The following is a 19609-nucleotide window of genomic DNA, read 5'->3' as shown; positions in this document are numbered from 1 at the left end:
TCAGAGATAAGCCCTTGACATTGACTGGATACACGGATGCAGATTGAGCAGGTTGCTCATATGACTGTAGATCTACGAGTGGATATGCATTTGGATTTGGTAGCGGCATGATTAGCTGGAGCAGCAAGAAGCAGCCTACGGTTGCTTTGTCGAGTACTGAGGCAGAGTACAGGGGTGCTGCATTGCAGCATGTGAGATTTCATGGCTGCTCAAGCTTATGGCTGATTTGGACGTACATGTAGATGCTCCAGTGAAGTTACTATTTGATAATCTGAGTAGTGTACTCTTGGCTATGAATCCAGTCTATCATGCCAGGACGAAACACATAGAGGTACACTACCATTTCATCAGAGAGATGGTTCTTGCAGGACGAGTGGATCTTATGCATGTAAAGACAAATGAACAGGTTGCAGATATCTTTACCAAGTCTTTGGGTAAAGATAGGTTCTGTGTTTTTAGATAGCTGTTTGGAGTACAGATGCTGTCTTGAGCTTGAGGGGGAGTGTTAGAATATCAAGCTCTTTCATATGTGTTTGACCGACATGAGCTGGACACAGCTAGTCTAGCTATATTAGTCAGGTATATTAAATAATTCGGTACTCTAGTCTTTATGGTTGGTGTGAATGGTCCTTTTGGACTTGTAAATACTTGACCTATGTCTTTTCAGTAAATGAAAAGAATGAGAGAGGAAGCATATTGCTTCACTCTGTGTGTTGCTCTCTATGTGCATCCATGAAAGCTAACACGGACGAAGGTGAGGGTACTTCTTCCAGCATTTCTCCTTGGGATGTGTCCCTTTTCCACAGTGTGGGCACTTCGGTCTCTTTGAATCTGAGTTAGAGCCTGAAGAACTGTCCTTCTTCTTAGCCTTTGACTTCTTCTTCTTCTTCTGTCCTCTCGAACCTGCAACAAAGGCTCTAGTGGAGTCGGATCCACTAGCACTGACCTCTCTGAGTCGCTCGTCATGCTCCAAGACAAGCGGGGATAGCTCCTCCCATAGAAGCTTCTCACGGGTCCTCGATGTAAGAAGGCTGGTGTAGAAGACATCAACCGAGGCGATGGCAGCTGAGTCAAGAGAATCATAGCCATGTCTTCAGAAGATATCGTCTGACCGAGGGATGCAAGCTCATCCGTCATATCCTGTAATCTGTTAATGTGGTCCTTCATGGAAGGACTATCATCAATAGCGAGCATCGGTAACTTCTTTTCGAGAGAGATCCGGTGGGCAAACGTCTTCTGTTGATAGAGAGACGCGAGCTTTCTTCACACGTCTGCTGCAGTCTTCAATCTGTGAACATGAACAAGGACAGAATCTTGCAAACTCAGAAAGAGGAAATATCTGGCTCTAGAATTGAGCTGATCCCATAAGGCTGCACGATCCATAGATGTCCCATCTGTGGGATCCACCTTAGGCCGGGGAATAGGAACAGGAACAAGCTCCCAAAGATTTTGAAGGAGTCTAAGATACACTCCACCTTGCAGGACCATAGAGAAAAGTTGGAGCCATCCAACCGGTCCTCTTTGGGCAGCTGAGGAAGTACGGGTACCTGTATAGGGGGTACCAAAGGCTGCATCTTCGGCCCACTGGAAGGGGCTCGCCGAGATACATGAATAGAAGGGGGATGGGAAAGAGGAATAGACTCCGGACGACGGTCCTCGTGATAGAAATCACGCCTCCGTTCAGATGAGTGTCGAGACAAAAGCTCATCATCTGAGTCATCAAAGCCCGTAAACTGATGAGAAGGCATCTTCCAATCTGCAAAACACCAAACACCAAAGAAAACTTTGCCGATGCCGAAGGATGACTAGCAGTATGGTCACCAATCACCAAAATGCAGGCGGGGGAGGCCTACAGACACCTGGAGCTGCAAAACGCAAGGTTGTCTGATGAATAGCACCAAGACAGAAGCGGCCAGCACCAAAACACTGTCTGGGAATAGGTCGCCAGCAAGAAAAGAGCCGCTTGGAGATGGAACAACAGCCAGAACAGCAAGGCGCAGGCTGGAGGAGTGTCGCCCAGCTAGAGGAGTGGCCGCCCTGACTGAAAACGCAAGCAGGAAGTGGTTGCTGATGACGTGGCAGCCTCTGGAAGGGGCGTTTGCAGCAAACACAAGGATGGTGACCTCCTGGAAGGGCCGCCTTGGCTGTTGGGGATGAGGCTAGCAGCAAACACAAAGATTTGGGTGATCTCCCGCGTAAATCTCAGCTCCTTGTACTCTCCTTCGGCTCTGATACCATGTGAGAGTGCGCTGCGGAAAAGGGAATACGAACACGGAGGGAGAGAGAGAGAGAAAGCAGAAAATAAGGAAGAGAAATCTGCACTGACTGAAATGAATACTGAATACAAACGGGAAGGCGGAAGGAGACTGATCAGTCGCTGCATGCAGCCCACAGCGTCAGTGAGGGCACCAGATCAGGCTGATGATGATTGCAGCACCACCACGGGGGAGGAGTGTCGGAATCTGCAAGAAGACAAGTGATCAAGTGGGGAGGGGGGCTGCCTATAAATAGGCAAAAGGACAAACCCTAACCCTAACCCTAAAATGGGGGCAAACCCTAAAAATGCCCTAAAATGGGCGCCCCACATCAGTGACCAAAAAAGTGGCGAGGCAGCCAGTGGCTGCCCACTAAAAGAGGCCAAAAAGAAATGCACATCCTAAGACAGCCAGTCGAGAGTGACTAGCCTCCCCCATCATAACACATGACAGACATGTCAGAGCTCCTAATGTCCTCGTCTGACTTAGACTGAGGCTCACAGGCAGGAGATGACAAGGCATGATAAACATGATTGCTAACAGAAACACCTACTGTCTCGATCTTCGCGCCTAACCTGTCACTACAAACTGGTATCAGAGCTGCGGTTGAGGCATTCATTCCTCTCGAAGTTCGTGAGCAGGACAGGCAAGCAGGTCGTGAGCCACAGAAGGCTCCAGCGTGGAGAGTGTTCACCTGGGCCCAGTGTGGAGAGTTAGGAGCTGTAGTGTGGCAGCGTGGTAGTGCTGACGTCAGATGCTGCACGGCTAAGAGACGAGACTAGCGGGAGCTGCACGTGACAACTATTGAACTAGTGAGTGGGCTGACGGTTGGCAGTGGGGCGACGACTGTTGGATTGGCGACGACTGTTGGATTGGCGACGACTAGTAGTTGCGACCAAGCCAGCGCAACCATCGACATGTGATGGGGTAGTTGCAGCGACGAGCAAGCTGCACGACGGAACTGCTGACGGGCCTCCACACGAGACGCGACAGTAGGTACCAGGTGGCGACATGGACGGCGGGTCCGTTGACCCCTCGTTCAACAAATTTTTTCTTCAAAATTCATTTTTAAAAAAAAGTTCCCCTACCTAGGGTTCACGTCTGGAGGCACAACACTAATCTCCATGCAATTCAAGCCCAGAAATTTGGGGCTTTTCCCAAATTTGGGAATCCTAACGTAGAATTGGACAATTTGACGCAGAAATTGCAAAGTTGGTGCACATTTGCCCGAGAATTTTGGGGTTTTTTCACATTTCAGTGAAATCTTTCAATTTCATTGAAATTAGTGCACGCTGGACTTGGAAAATTTGGGGATTTGTCCAGATTTGGTGCAAGCAAGATGCAATAGTGATATCTGTCTCAGAAATTGCAGGAATTTGTGACATTTTGTCCCCGACATTTGGGGCTTTTCATGTACATGCACAAATTGGGCTGAAATTTACCCAATTTCTCGACATTGACGCACATTGGACCCCGTGCAATTTGGGGCTTTTGCAGTTTTGACAAAATTTGTGCAGCATTTGGTCAATTTATGTACATGCACGTTGAATTCCATGCAATTTGGACATCAACACTTGGTAAAATTTGGGGGTTTTGCTGAAATTGCTCTATTTTGGCAGAATTGGCCTGTTCTATGCATGTCAGAGAAAATGCAGATGTGTGGCTGATGCTTAGAGCACAAATTTTGGGGCCTTTGACCGTTCGTACCAAATCTTATGCCCGTGGGTACATGTCCAACAGAAATTGCAGCTAAAATTTGGGATTTCTCATATAATGTGATGTATATGCCCTTGGAACAACTGTAATCAGTTGTGAAATGTTGTAGCACATGGTTTGGTGCTTCCGAAAATTTAATTACAGATCTGAAATCTGTGCTCCTTTGTGGTCATTTATTGCTGGTTGGTACTTATTTTACCTTAGTCACTTGGGTGATAGTTTTGGGCCTGCATTTGCTGGTTTTTTGGTCACATTTGGGCTAAAAATCATGACTGGTAGCAATGATAGCAATAATCTGATGCACATAAAGAAACTTGAAGGAGCACATAACTTTGCAATTTGGCAAAAACACTGCTACAATATCTTGTTACAAAAGAAGTAGGCAAAGCCGATCAAAACACAAGGGGCAAAGCCCGCAGATATGGAATAGGTTGATTAGGATGAGTTAAATGAGCTTGCATGCTCAACCATCAAGCTATCGATTTCTGATGCCTTGTTGTTCACCATTAAAGGTTTGGATTCTGCATATGCTATTTGGACTAGACTGGAAGAATTGCATGCACAGAAGAGTGCTGGAAGGAAAGTGTATTGGCTGAAAAAGCTTATGGATTTGTGTATGAAAGAGGGTATAGCAATGTCTACTCACTTGAGTGAGTTTAACTCCATTTTCAGCCAGCTGGTTGCCTTGACATTCATGATTGATGAGGAAAATAAGGCTACTTTCTTGCTTTGCACTCTAACAGAGGGTTGGGATTCATTTGGGGCTGCTATGAGCAATTCTAATGTGATTCTTTTGTATGCTGATGTAGAGAGTGCTCTACTCATGGAAGAAATGAATCGACACAACAATGCATCCTGTAAGTCTTCGAGTGCTTTGCATATTAGGGGCAGATCATAGCAGAAAGGCAAATATGATAGCAAGGGACGTAGTAAATTACGTGGCAAAGATGTTGAATGCCATCATTGTTGCAAGAAGGGTCACTTTAAAAGTGACTGCTACAAATGGAAAAAAGAGAAAGGAAAGGGCAAGAAGACAGATGATAGCAAGGAAGAGAAGAAAGACAGTCAGCCTAAGAAGAGCAGTGTCAAAATTGAAGAGGTGAATGTAGTCACTCATGACAGTGATAGTGGGAGTGATGTACTCTTTGTCTCTTAACACTTTGGTGCACATGCTTTACTTGCAGATACAGATGATGACATGTATACCTGGATTCTCGATTCAGGTGCTTACTTTCATGTCACCCCTCATCGTGAATGGTTCTCTGCCTATACAGGGGGTGGACATGGTGTTGTCTATCTTGGGGACAACTATACATGTGACATTGCAGGTATTGACAGTGTGCACTTGCAGTTTTAGCATGGCTCTGTCTTTACACTTCAGCATGTATAGCATGTATCTTAGCTCAAGAAGAGCTTGATTAGCACATGGCAGCTAGATGATGATGGTTTTTATACCACCTTTGGTGATGGAAAATGGAAGATTTGTAAGGGATCTAGAGTGATTGTCAGAGGTTGTAAAAGTGATACTTTGTAGCCTCTCCATGTATCTAGTGTGAGTGATTATGTTGTTGCCGTGAGACTGAGCAGCCAAGCGTTTCTTTGTGGCATGGCCAGTTGGAACACATGAGTCAAACAGAAATGGAAGTGCTTTCTCGTTTGGGTTACTTGCCTTGTCTTTGTTATGTTGATTTTGAGCATTCTGATCATTATATTTATGGTAAACATGCACAGACGTCTTATAAAAAGTCTATTTCTTTGAAATCTTCTCCTCTAGAGTTAGTATATTCGGATGTGTGTTAGATGCCATGATTATCTTTAGGGGAAAGAAATATTTTGTCACCTTTTTGGATGATGCTACACGAAAGGTATGGGTTTATCCTATTCGTAGCAAAGATGAAGTTCTTGACAAGTTCAAAAAATTCTTGGCATTGGTTGAAAATCAAGTTGATAAGGCACTCAAGTGACTTCGCTCTGATAATGGTGGGGAATATTTGTCCAAGGCCTTTCAGGCATTTTGTGATAGCAAAGGAATAAAAAGGGAGCTCACTGCCCTTGATAATCCACCCCAAAATGGAATTACAGAGCGTATGAATTAGACCATACAGGATAAGGTCCATACAATGATGTTGCAAGCTGCATTACCCCATGGTTTTTGAGGCAGAGGCTGTTATGACAACCATACACTTGATTAATCGGTCACCAAATGGGGCTTTGGGGGGAGGGGGGAGTTCCCCAAGAAGCGTGGTTGGGCAAGTCACCTTCATATGCTCACCTGAAAGTGTTTGGTTGCGAGGCTTTTATGCACATTCGTAAAGAAAAATGTAGCAAACTTGAGGCAAAGTCTTGTAAATGCATTTTCCTAGGATATGGTGACGAGGGTGAAATGGGGTATAGACTGTGGAATCCCGAGAAAAGAAAAGTAGTTGCAGCAATGATGTTATCTTCCGGGAAGATGGCATGCATAAACAACCTGAAAAGATCGAGGAGATCCATTGTCGTGATGCTATGCGGACACAGTGTGAAAAAGCATAGAATGCATCATCATCCGACTTTCTTATTGATCAAGAGAGTCAATGTGATTTGAGTTATTAGTACTAGTGTGAGTTGCATGGATTATCCAAAAATACTAGATTTTTGTATAATTTTAGCCTATTTTTGATATTATTTATTGTAAAAATCCGAAAAAGTTAGAAAAGCTTCTAGATTAGGATGGCATGCAAAAAGCAAGTTGCTTTTTTAGCCAGTTATGGGATTTTCATAAAAAAGGATAGATTGACGAAATCGCGGGTGTCGCGATTGCTGTAAAGAGGCTGAAAATTGCACTTTGAATAGAAAGGAGTGATCTGAGAGATCCGTGAGTAGCTGTCTTGGAGTTTTACCCCCCTTTCGGAGTCAACGGAGCCTTTAGATTTGGGTTCTGAGCAGCAGAGAAGGAGCTATAATTTTGATGCACGTTTTGTTTTACGAAGAAGCTCTAGGAGATCTAATGCCTGGAGATTGCTTCCGAGTAGTGCAAAGATTCCAGGTTCTTTCAATACATATTGATTCAATTCATTGTGCTTTGTCTTTGTCGTGTTTACCTCTTGTCTATTCTCTTTCTTCTCCTCCATCTCCTATCTCTACTTCCTTCTACCTCTGATCCTTGGTGGATTCGACCTTTCGTCAAAAACCCCTCCGACATTGGTGAACCTGACGTGAAAGGTCGTCAGAATAAGGAAAGACAAGATGGGAGAACCTTCGAACACAATCTCCAGTGATATTTTGCAACAGTTGGTGCAAAATATGAATATGTTTATGCAGGTACAACAACAACATGCGATGCAAGCTTCTGCTCAAACAGAAAGTGGTGTGATGAATGCTTTGCAAGCAGTTGAGCGTGAGGTGAAGTTATTCAATGGCAGAAATGTATATGTATATGTACATACCTATGCTCAGAAGATGGAATTCTTTGGAGTGGCTCAATTTGCATGGAGCCGGTATTTTGTACGTGTTACTGTACACGAACTGAAAGCACAGATTATTGAATTACACTTGGAGGATGCTGATTGAATAGCTTTCAAGAAGGTACTAAGGGAAGAATTTTACGTTGAAGATACCAGTTTGATTACGCGCAAGACTTTCCAGGAGTGGGTTTTACAACCCAATAAGGGTCTTGTGGCTACAGAATTGTTAAGAGAATTTGAAAGTCGATTTATACAGTTGGATCTTGCAAAACAACAAGCTCTTGCAAGCCAGAAAATTGAATTGTTTCTACATGCAGCTGATCTTGAGCTATAAGACAAGGTTGATGATTTGCTAGAGAATTAAACTACAGAGATAGGTTTGAAAACAGAGTGGAGACATGCCAAGGAAGCTATTACTGCACTTGTGAAGAAGCATAGAAGAAGAGAAAGACTGCATGTCTCTAGCTTGCCCATTGTTACGGGCAAGACAGTTGATGTATCCAATAAGCCACCTACTTCTGTGGCTAACCCTATGGCTGTACTTGCTATTGTTCCCTCTGTTAGGGAAGATGTCTTAGATGAATTGGTTGAAGGCATGCGAGATCTTCAATTGAAGGTCACAAAATTGGATGAAAAAGAACAAGAGGAAAGGGGACGCGCAACAGCCCCTAAGCCAGGAAAAAGATGTGTGTGGTGTGACAGTTTGCAGCATGAGAGAAAGGATTGTGCTGCCTATTAGGAGGCCTTGGCACGACAACTCATCTTTTGGAAAGATGGCAAGATCCATGCACAAAAAACAGGATTGCCTCTTGCTTTGAATTTTGGAAAGAGAGGTATGCAGAAGTTGTTGGAAGACTTGGCTGTCCGAAATGCTTATGCGGTGGTACATGCTTCTACTTTTGGTCTACAGTTGGATAGAATGTATGGCCAAGTGATGGTTGGTCCAAAGGCTGAAATATGGACACATGCTTTACATATAGCTGAAAAGAGAAAAGTTACTGATTGTAAAATTTCTCATACAGGGCAAGGCATTCGTGGCATAACTGGTTGGGAATCACTGATAGATGCATATTCAGTGTATGCATATTTAGCAAAGGTATAAAACACGGATGTACTTGTTGAAGAAAATAAAAAAAGAGATGAAGATATTGCAAGGACATCTAAAAGAATGACAAGAAGTGTGTATCAGCCTAAAGCTGCAAATCAGCCACCTCTCGAGCATGTTATATAAGAGGTCAGTCAGGAGCAAAAACATGATAACAAACAAGAGGGCAAAAAGAAGGGCAAGCAGCCAGGATATAAGTTGCAATCTGACATTGAGACAGCCACAGATCTTAAGAAGGTTCTTGAAGAACGGATCTTAAACAGTCGGGTGGAATTCACCTTGGGAGAGGTGCTTGGCATCGCCAAGCGAGAATTTCACGATGAGATCATTGACATAATTAAGAGGAAGCATCAATTTCTTTGTGATACCACTAGTGCATTGCTGCAATTTGAAGAGAAAACTGGTTTGTTGGGTATTCGGATTGAATATAAGCATGAACTAAGTACTGGATTATCTATATAGAATGCTACTAATCAGTGGATAGCATGTGGAAAAGAGAAGAAAGTGGCTGAAAATGCATTGTCTTGTAGCAATATGTATGGTGGAGTAAGGCAGATGCAACAATATGGGAAAGAGACTCTAGGATTTATTCCTCGAAGTCACTACATAAGAAATCATTGGGCTAGGGCTACCAGTGAAACGGTAGTGAAAATAGGGGAACGTGAAACTCCTTGTGTTGCTTTACTTGACTATGGGTCTGAGATAAATGTCATTGAGCATGGATTGTATGAAAATGGTGCATGGCTTGTAGATACTGATCATGGTTGGCATATAAGGGCTGCAAATAATTCTTCTAGAGAGCTTTATGCTGTATGTCCTAATATAAAAGTGACAATTAGTGATGTACAAGAAGAGCAACACTTCTTTGTGCAAGATAATTCCTCATATGCAGTGATTTTGGAACAGCTCTATATTACAGGAGTGCGTATGGAAACAAAGGTGCTTGATGATGGTTTTGCTTATGCAAGAGTCAGAAGCAAGGATGGGAAGAAAGCAGTTCAATTTCTTACTGTTTGTGTTAATCATCCTAGAAATTGGGATACGCTTCGAGTGTCTCCTTTGGCTCCAAATGCAAGGGAATTCAAAGACCTGGATTTTCATTAAGCACTGCTGTAATGCGGGGCTACACTATGCTGTTCAGAGGGTGTACTCGCCTCTTGATGAAATGAAGCATGTATTTCCTTTTGGTTATTCTCAACTTACAGCAAACAGTTCATGTTGGCTTAAGCCTATGGAAGCTTTGTGTAAGGCTGAACGCATATCTATGAAACGGGCTACTAAGGAACTGAGAGCATTGGGGTTGTTAGTTGAAAATGATGGCATTTCAGGCATCTTTTATGGGCTGAATATTAATGACACTATGGCAGAAATTTCAGCAACTATACATGCAGAAAATGAGGCTGAAAACAGAGTGTTGTCAGTATGTTCTTTGGATATGTATGATATTATAGCATTGTTTGCTTAGCAGGAAGAATTACAATGGGCTGAAGCACTTGTGGAGACAAAGTATAAGACAGTTGACAAAAAGTTGAAACCAATTGCTTTGCCACTTCCACTAGAGAGTGAGGGTATGTATGAAAAAGTGTCAAGGCAGCCAAGCTTACGGGATCCTAAAGATATAGGTCATCAGTTTACATCTGAAACATTACAAGAATTGAAAGTTGGTGCAGAAGGGTTTCTTTTGCCTGCTAAGAGAGACTGTTTTATGCGGATGTTGGCTAGGTATGGAAAGGCATTTGCATTTCAGCCAAGTGAAATAGGTTGTGTGGATCCAAATGTTGTCTCTCCTATGATCATATTTACTGTGCCACATGTATCATGGAACTTGAGGCCTATTTCAGTACCTGAAGCTTACTTGTCAAAGTTGATGAATTTGTTAAATGAAAAGATTCGCATGAAGATCTTGGAGCCTTCTTTAGCCTCGCACTTAAATCATTGGTTTACTGTGCCCAAAAAGAATGGGACTTTGAGATTTTTTCAAGACATGCAACCGGTCAATAAAGTGACCATTAGAAATGTGGGTGCAGGTCCTATGGTTGATGAATTTGTAGAGGCTTTTACAGGTAGAGCGATCTATTCTTTGGGTGATCTTTACTCGGGTTATGATCAATTTCAGCTTGTAATTGAAAGTAGGGATATCACAACCATGAACACTCCCTTGGGGTTAGTATGGATGTGTACTCTCCCATGGGGTGCAACAAACTCAGTGGCACACATGACAAATGCTATGAATAGGGTACTGAGGGATTTTATATCACAATTGATAATGCCCTTCTTGGATGATATTCCAATCACAGGGTGTGCAGTGGGTGAAAAGAATGAAGAGATGGATGCTCATGGATGCAGACAGTTTGTTGCAGACCATATTGTGGATTGTGAGAGGATTTTGATGCGTCTAGAGGAGGTGCATTTAACCCTTTCTGGACAAAAGTTTGTCTTTGGAGTCGAAGAGGTTTTGATTGTTGGGTATATGTGTGGGCCCTATGAGCAAAGACCATTACCAACAAAAATAGATGGGATTGATAGAATGCAAGGTGTATGCACGAATGTATCAAAGGTGCGTAGATTTTTGGGAGCATGTGTGTTTTATTTGATTTGGATTTCTTAGTTTGCACATGTAGCCGATGCTCTATATCAACTTCTGAGGAAAGGTCAGAGATTTCATTGGGAAAGGAAGCATCAGAAAGCAATGGAGAAATTGAAGCAACTCTTAAAATCTGCTCCTACATTGAGAAAGATTGACTATTCACATGGAAAGTCTATCATTATTGCTATTGATACAACCCAAATCAGGATTGGATGGGCAATTGGGCAAGATGATGAGGAAGGGCAAAGATATGCAATACGCTTTGGTGCTTAAGTATTGACTTAACAACAGAGAAGATATCCACAGGTAAAAAGAGAATTATGGGGAATTGTAACAGTCCTTAAATGTGATATGAGTATTTTATGGGTGCTCATGTAGTCATTGAGACTGATTGTTTGCCGGTATTGGGTATGATTACTAGTTGTGCTATCCCGGACATTGCTATGCTCCGGTGGATTGCATACATAAAATCTTTGAACCCTAAATTTCAACATATTTCAGGAAGAGATAACCTAGTGGCAGACATGTTATCTCGAGCACGCTATGAGAATGAAGATGGGATGATGGATGAGGAGGAAGAAGATGACTTTTTTGTGGCTGAAAATGATGTTGCAAGAGTGAATTTTGCAATGCAATTGTTGCTACAGCATTAACAGAAGCTTAGACAACAAAGAGAAGGCACTTTAGATGTTTTGCATCTTGTATAGAAGTGTTTCTGGAAGACAAATATGGAGGAGAGTGGCTGAGAATTGGTCAATAACTCAGTACATTAACAAAGAGAGATGAATGGTCAGATGAGGAGTTTAAGAAAATGAAGAGGAAAGCGAATGGGTTTTCCTTAAAAGATGGATACTTATGGAAACATGCTAAAAAGAAATAGGGTATGCCATTGCGAGTTTTGGGTGACAAAGCTTCACAAGTAAATGTTATGCAAGAATTTCATAAAAGCTTGTGGGCTGGTCATAGAGGTTTTTGGGGTATTTTTGTAAAGATCAAAGAAAGATATTGGTGGTAGGGTATGTATAAGGATGTTGCTCACTTTGTGGAAACATGTACAACATGTCAAATGTATTCATCTGTGAGACATCGGGATGGATTGCACCCCACATATCCATTGTCTCTTCATTTTAAGTGGGTGGTGGATTTGGTCACAATGCCCACAAGTCTTTGGCAAATGAGGTATCTTGTGCTTGCCCGTGAAGTCTTGACTAATCAAGTGGAAGGAAGAGCTTTACGTACTAAGACAACAAATGCTGTGTGTACTTTTCTCTTAGAAGAGATCTTTTGTCGGTATGGCTATGTGGGAAAGATTACTGCAGATAGGGGTGAGCTGGATGCATATGAAACTCATGATTTCTTTGCACGGTTGGGGATAAAGCTTACTTTAACTTCAGTCTATAACCCTGAAGGAAATGGCAAAAGTGAAAGAGGTCATCCATCTATTGTGAAGGCATTGGCAAAAGTGGAGAGAAGATAAAAGACTGGCCACGATTGCTCCCTTATGCTTTGTGGGCTGATAGAACAACTCATAGTGCTGCTACAGGATATATGCCTCCATAATTGATGTATGGTTAAAAATCTATTATGCCGATAGAAGAGATGACAGTCACATGGAGTGTGCTACCTTGGGAAGAGGAGTTGAATCGAGAGGAGTTGTTGGCCTTGTGCATTAGACAGTTGGAAAGAAAGTCAGAAGACATAGAGGCAACAATTGCAAAGTTAAGGGCAACAAGAATACAGAACAAGAAACGGTTTGACAAAATACATAGACTGAGACCAAGAACGATACAAGATGGGGATTGGGTATTGGTTTATGATAGCAATTTAGACAACCAGCATAGTACCATACGTAAAGTTTCCAAAAGATGGTTTGGACCCTATGTGGTAAGACAGGTATTTGACAATGCTACTCATGCATTAAATGAGCTGGATGGAACAACCATAAAACTTTCGGTAGGAGGTAAATGAATCAAATTATTCAAGAGGCGGGAATCTACTGCCTATGAGTTGCCAGAATTGGAAGAAAATGGTGGCCATAATACAGGGGATAGCCAGGAAGATATGGAAGATGAAGAAGCAAAGTATATGGTTATAGAGGATAAGGAGGACCCAGAATCCAGTGACAACTAGGATTTTGGCATATAACGGAGGATGTGCAAGTTCAAAGGGGGTGGATGTCGTGACGCTATATGGACATGGTGTGAAAAAGCATGGAATGCATCATCATCCGGCTTTCTTATTGATCAAGAGAGTCAATGTGATCTGAGTCATTAGTACTAGTGTGAGTTGCATGGATTATCCAAAATACTAGATTTTTGGATAATTTTAGTCTATTTTTGATATTATGCATTGTAAAAATTTGAAAAAGTTAGAAAAGCTTCTAGATTAAGATGACATGTAAAAGTAAGTTGCTTTTTCAGCCAGTTATGGGATTTTCATAAAAAAGGACAGATTGACAAAATCGCGGGCGTCGCGATCGCTGTAAACAGGCTGAAAATTGCACTTTGAACAGAAAGAAGAAGGAGTGATTTGGGAGATCCGTGAGTAGGTGTCCTGGAGTTTTACCCCCCTTTCCCCCACAGTATTGGAGCTGTCAAACGCAAGGGGAGTAGCCCAAATGTTGTTGCCAAGTGGATAATGATACTAGGGAGTGACCTGGGCAGCAAAACACAAATCCCCTAGAGTATTGGAGTTGTCAAATGTAGGGGGAGCAGCCTAGATGCCGACACCAGGATAATGACGATGCTAGAAGATGAAGGATGAGTCGGGTTGCAAAAACGCAGGTCACAGTAGCCTTTGTGATAGACAAGTGACACTAGGTGATGGAGGAGGAGCCAGGCTGCCAAAACGCAAGTCCCAGCAGCCCATGTAATAGATGAGTGATGAAATCACCGACGCTCGGTGATGGAGATTGTTGCCAGAGGCTAGCATGTTGACAGCAAGTTGGAGATTATGATGCTAGGCAAGGAGAAGGTCTCTAGATTGAAAAATGTAGGTGAAGGTGGAGCATGAAGAAGAAGGGTGTGAGAAGAAGGGTGTGAATGCCACGTAGATGATGGTGATGCCAAGTGGAAGATGCTCCAAATGCAAGGCGTGATGATGAAATAGGGCACTTGAAGCACAAGAGGAAGGGTGAAGGCAGTCGTCGTGAGCCATGAATCACAATGTCTTCTTGAAGGGGTGTGAGGGCAGTGGAAGGGGTTGGGGAGAGAAGGGAAGTGGTGGTGGCTGGAGAAGGTGGTGAAGAATGACTAAAGAGAGAGTGGTGTCGAATGAATGAAGTGACTGCCTATTTATAGGTATAAGTTGTCTAGGGTGGTGCACTACTATGTGGGCGCCCATTGAAAAAGTGGCCACCAACCCTTTTTGTGACTGTCAGTGCGAAACCCTAAATGAAGTGTGTAAATTGAAGAAGCAATTTCTCAACACGGCTTCTGTTTCATTATGGAGGATTAGGTGAGGCCTTTGCAACTATAGAGAGGGGTGACAAGAAAAGATGTCAAAGGCCCAATGTTGTCATTGTGGTAAGAAGGGACACTTGCGAAAGGATTGCAAGGAGTTAGCAGTCTCAAAGAAGAAGGAGAAGAAAAAGCAGGATGTTGACTTCTCCAACGGGTCATCCTCTTCCTTAGACTTTGACTGTGATCCTCTGGCCAAGGAGAAATCCAAGGTGTGGAAAGAATCTAATTCTTTAGATTGGGAGAAGGGCTTGGTAGCTCCTTCCTTTGCTGCTTTCTAGTGCTAGTGATGCGGTCATCCCTCATGAATCTCCAATGCTAGAGAGGGAGTGTGAGAGGGTGGTGAGATGGGTTAGGTGAACCTCATCTATACATGTATATAGGTGCACAGGTTTTAGAGAGGGATGCCCTTGATGCATCGTGGCAAGTTCAAATCCTAGAGCTAGGACTGCTATCTAGGTTCATGGTGGGCTGCTATCGATGTTTATTTCAGCACTTGACAGTTACAACTTTTGCCTTTGGTAGCAAATGATATCTCAAGGTCTTGGGTACACAGTGTGAAATAATTAAGTGGCCCTCCACTTCCAATATGTGTCCCCATACATGCCCCTTTCACTAGGTAATGTCCCATACCACCCTACAGGAGTGAGTAAACAATGGTTTCACGCACGTCATCGTGTCTTGTGTCAGATAACAGGTTGACACTCTGGTACCAAAGAAACATGCCCCTAGGATCCAACTTGCACATGAGACACGGCATTAGCCATGCCCAAAGCAAAGAACATAGAAGGAATGGACACTACCTCTTGGTTGCCCATGATGATTTGCCACGGCCTCAAAGTAGCAGCTTCTTAGGCCTTGATCGCTAGCACCATTGAGAAATTTGCACAAAGGCATCAACCCAATGCTATCTCAAACACGAGTATGAGACAAGAAACATACCTTGTCGTGCCCTCCTCTCAATAGGTAATGTCCCATTCCACCCTATACGAGACAAAAGTTTACTTGTTAGGCATGGACCATCGTGGTCCTGTGCGCAAACGATGGTTTCTTGCATGTCATTGTATCTTGTGTCAGATAGCAGATTGACACTTTGATACCAAAGAAACATGCCCCTAGGATCCAACTTGCACATGAGACACGACACTAGCCATACCCATGGCAAAGAACGTAGAAGTAATGGACACTAGACTCACTCCTAGCCAAATGGGCTCACCCTTGAGATTGGGAGCTAGGAGCAATTGGGCTATGATCACGTCTCAAGATCTGAGTCCCATACCACCATCCCAGACATTCTAGTGTGCAGACATACCAGCCTATAGGCCAAGTGTCCAAGAGTGGTGATCGCACAACATGTGTAATAGGGCCTTGAATCCTGTAAATATGACTGGGCTGCCTATAGGCGAAGTGTCCAAGAGTGGTGATCACACAACAACATGTGTAATAGGGCCTTGAATCCTATAAATATGACTGGGCTGCCTAGCCCTAAAGTGTCCCTAGTGCATTTGCACTAGGTCACTTTAATGACCATTGTGAACAATGCTACTGTTGCACATTTGGATGTCCAAGGATGTAAAAATCAGCCAAACAATAGTGAAATCAGGCCCAGCTTTCAAAGGAAAGGGGTCTGCTTATGAACACCCAAGCTGTCAATACTGCTAGTCCTCATCAGTGGGAATAATGGCCAGCAGCAGCAAAATGCCTGCCTGACCAGCCTTACTACTTCATTTGGACCAGCTTCAAGCCTGCAGTTTACTTCTACATGCAGTAGTATTAGGTTTACAGTTTTCTTTTGTGCTGAACGTATGTTGCCCTTGTCATTCATCTGTGTGCAACCTTTCATCCAGTCAGGTAGTACTGCCTCATTTGGAATGCTAACATTGTATCTCATCTTTTGTCATGGTACTTTGCTGGCCATTTCTGTTTTGTGACATGGTGATAGCTTAAATTCTGTTTGCACCACTGTTGAACAGTATGAAACTATGAAGCATTTGGTGACCTGTAGAACATGTTTTGTAAAAGATTGGCATGCTATGTTGTTGTTGATTGGAATGTGTTGGTTACGTTTTTATTATCTTTTCTGTAACATGTCCTTGGGAACTGCCTTCTTTTTGCACTCTGCAAGTATCTGCACTTCTCATTGATAAGATCTATTTGACCTTTTCTTCTTGGTGCAACAGAAACTCAAACTTACTTGGGAAAGAAGATTTGAAGAGGAAATTAGAGATTGCGATAATTTTCATCTTATGGACATTGAAAGTGTTCTCCAATCACTAGATTTTGGTGAGGTAAGGGCATTCATGCTTATTCTATGTAAGCTTCAACTTTTTATGGTTGGAATGGAAACCTTTTTTCTGTTTTTATTATTCCTACAATACTTTTGCGAAAGTTGAACTTTTTTGTTTGGTCAACAAACCTTTAACTCTGTAGTAGATCATTTGTTGTGAGGGTCAGATTCTTTATCACAAATGAATGAAAAATCATTTGAAGTAGCAAGGTGTCATAAAAAATCCTCAACTGATGACTCCCCAGGTATCGATGTTTTACTTCACAGAGAACCTTGGTTACTACTTTCACCATTCAAAGATCCTTGCTGCCTTATCATAAAGGACTTTGGTTCCCATGAAAAGATTTTGCTAATAGGCTCCCCCATTCATCATAACGAAGGAATTATGTAAATTCTTGTCAAGTCATCAGTGGTTTCTTAAGTACCTGAACTTGTAATTCTATCAAGATCTATACATATTCTACCACCAGAAGCTCCTTGAAGGCCGTGTACTGTTGCCAGATCTTCTAAGTATCAAGGTGCACATATTCCATGATTGCAATGCTCATATTCTGAGGTTCTATGAATAGAATTATATTTGTTCTGGATTACTTCAATATCTGCCTATGTAAGAGTTTTCACAAAGGTGCTTCTGCTAGATAAGGGTTCAATTAAATGATTGGATCTGTATGGTGAGAGAATGAATCTCTTGGGTTCAAGAATTAAGATATACAACTGGGTTGATGCATGAGCAGAGTATACCTGATATAGAACACAGCCATGGTGCGTTGGCTGGAGCTTTGGAGATGGATTTTCCCAATGCCAACAAATGGAGTGAGTCATCCAGTATGATGGACAAAATGGGCATGACAGGTGACATGGCAACCTCAAGCTTCGCGGGCACTTGATTATTAAGATTATTTATGTTTTATTAGGGAGCAAGAACGTACATCCTACTTTAAGATGAAAGTGAAGATACAGAACACAGAACTGGAAAACGCTTTTGTTCCAATAGTGACTCCTGTTTTGGCAGTTGTCAAGTTGTCCAAGAACTTCTTCAGCAATAGATTGGGCAAGGTGTCCTAGGGACTTGTTGGATTTCCCAACAACTTAATCAGTTTTCTTGCTTTGTCCATTTTCTTATCTTGCCTAGTTTTGGTCTCATGCTGTTGTTTGATAAACTCTAGTAATCCCTCTACCAAGTTCTAAGGAGCTTTAGTGGTAGCTATGGAGCATATGACCTGATTTGCGGTCTTCCTCCTAATTCTACATTCTTTGGTTCTCATTATATTGAGCTTCCAAGGCTTTGGGGAAGTGGTTGAAAGATTAAACAGTGCCCCCTAAGTAATGCAATCAGTAGTTGTAAATGTTTTCATGAATAAGTCATCCCTACTTACAATAACTTTACTGTAAAAGTGTACCATAAGTGATGCCTTCCCGAGTTACAACTGCTCGTATAAAAGTGCACCCTAAATATTGCCGTCATTGGCTACAATTGTTGTGTAATGAGATGTCAGTTCTTGAACCCCAAACTTTATTCAAATGTTTTATAGTGCATAAAAAGGGTTAACTTTAGGGTTTGTTTGAGGGGACGCAAAACTATGGACAGTAAACTATGGACAGTTTACTGGGCTGTCACGGTGATGAATACCTTTTTTGTGATAAACTAAGTCTTTAACATGTAATCATTTTTGTTATATTGGAGCCATTGCAGGAGGATATCTGGGTGCCAAGTGCTGAGTACAAACAGGCTGCTGCTGATCCTCTTCGGGAATGTGCATCCAAAATTGTTGAAGACATGAACAGGAACCATTGGGAAGATGTGCACCGGTTTTGCAATGTGTATGCACATTTAAATGTATTGGTATGTCCCCCCGCCCCCTCCGCCCCTCCTGCATATATAGGTCAAATGATATGAATGTACTGTATAAACATACAAGGGGTGTTATGCTTGGTGCTAACATGACACAACTCAAAAACACAGAGAAAAGAGCAAATGCCATTGCTGGTCCATCTCATGAAGAGAAACACACACACATGCGCAGACCCCCTATTAGATGAAAATGGGAAAGTCATTATGGGGTTCTCTCTCTCATAGCATGTCTTTTGCTCAAATTGTTCCCTGTATAGCTACTACATTTTCTGGAAAAAATTTGTAAATTCTCATGGCAAGTAGAATGCTTTCTATGCAGGTGGAGGAAGCTCGTATAACATGGGTTGATCGGCTTGGGTTTGACATGCGTGTTCTAACTAGCTCCCATGAAATCATGGAGGTTAGAATTCCATTTACTAGAGAGGTTTTGGATGAAAGGGATGCTAGATCATCCCTCACCATGATGGCTCAGATAGCTTGGGAGTATGAGCGCAATTATAGCCCTCCGGAGATTCAAATGGTTAGGAGCTGAGCTGCTGGAAATGTGATGCCATAATCTGTTTGCACAATTCTCAAAAGAGTTGGAAAACGCTGTAAAATTCATATTAACTGCATCAGAAATCAACTCAATACACATGAGGGCTTGGACCATATTTTGACTCATGATTAATCTGAAGGAACCAACACGAAATGGATAGGCGCCTAACATCAATTCGTGCCTTAGCGTGATGTATCAAACAAACTCCATCATTCAAGTATTAGTTGAAATTTGAACCAATTATCATTGATCGATATGATGAAGATTCATGCTAGGAGGAAGGTGGAGGTGGACAACTCCTTTGTCCATGGACCATTACATTCGTTCATTCCTCATGGACCACAATGATAGCTCCTATTGAAGAAACT

General features: G+C 42.4%; 1 protein-coding gene across 1 annotated transcript in view; it reads left to right on the top strand.

Annotated features, from left to right (window-relative positions):
• PGR7 (proton gradient regulation 7) overlaps positions 1 to 19337 on the top strand; it is a 69220-nt gene extending 49883 nt beyond the window's left edge. The window contains exons 3-5 of the mRNA XM_087670311.1: positions 16745 to 16852; positions 18545 to 18694; positions 19023 to 19337. Coding sequence (XP_087526437.1) covers positions 16745 to 16852; positions 18545 to 18694; positions 19023 to 19235 — 471 coding nt within the window. The 3' untranslated portion in view covers positions 19236 to 19337. The remainder of the gene's footprint in view (positions 1 to 16744; positions 16853 to 18544; positions 18695 to 19022) is intronic.
• The last annotated feature ends 272 nt before the right edge of the window (positions 19338 to 19609 follow it).

Source organism: Lygodium microphyllum, chromosome 28 (assembly GCF_053477565.2).
Source record: "Lygodium microphyllum isolate KBCC chromosome 28, Lygodium_microphyllum_v1.1.10, whole genome shotgun sequence".
NCBI classification, from domain to species: Eukaryota; Viridiplantae; Streptophyta; class Polypodiopsida; order Schizaeales; family Lygodiaceae; genus Lygodium; species Lygodium microphyllum.
The sequence above is the reverse complement of the archived record's forward strand: the minus strand, read 5'-3'. Positions and strand labels throughout refer to the sequence as shown.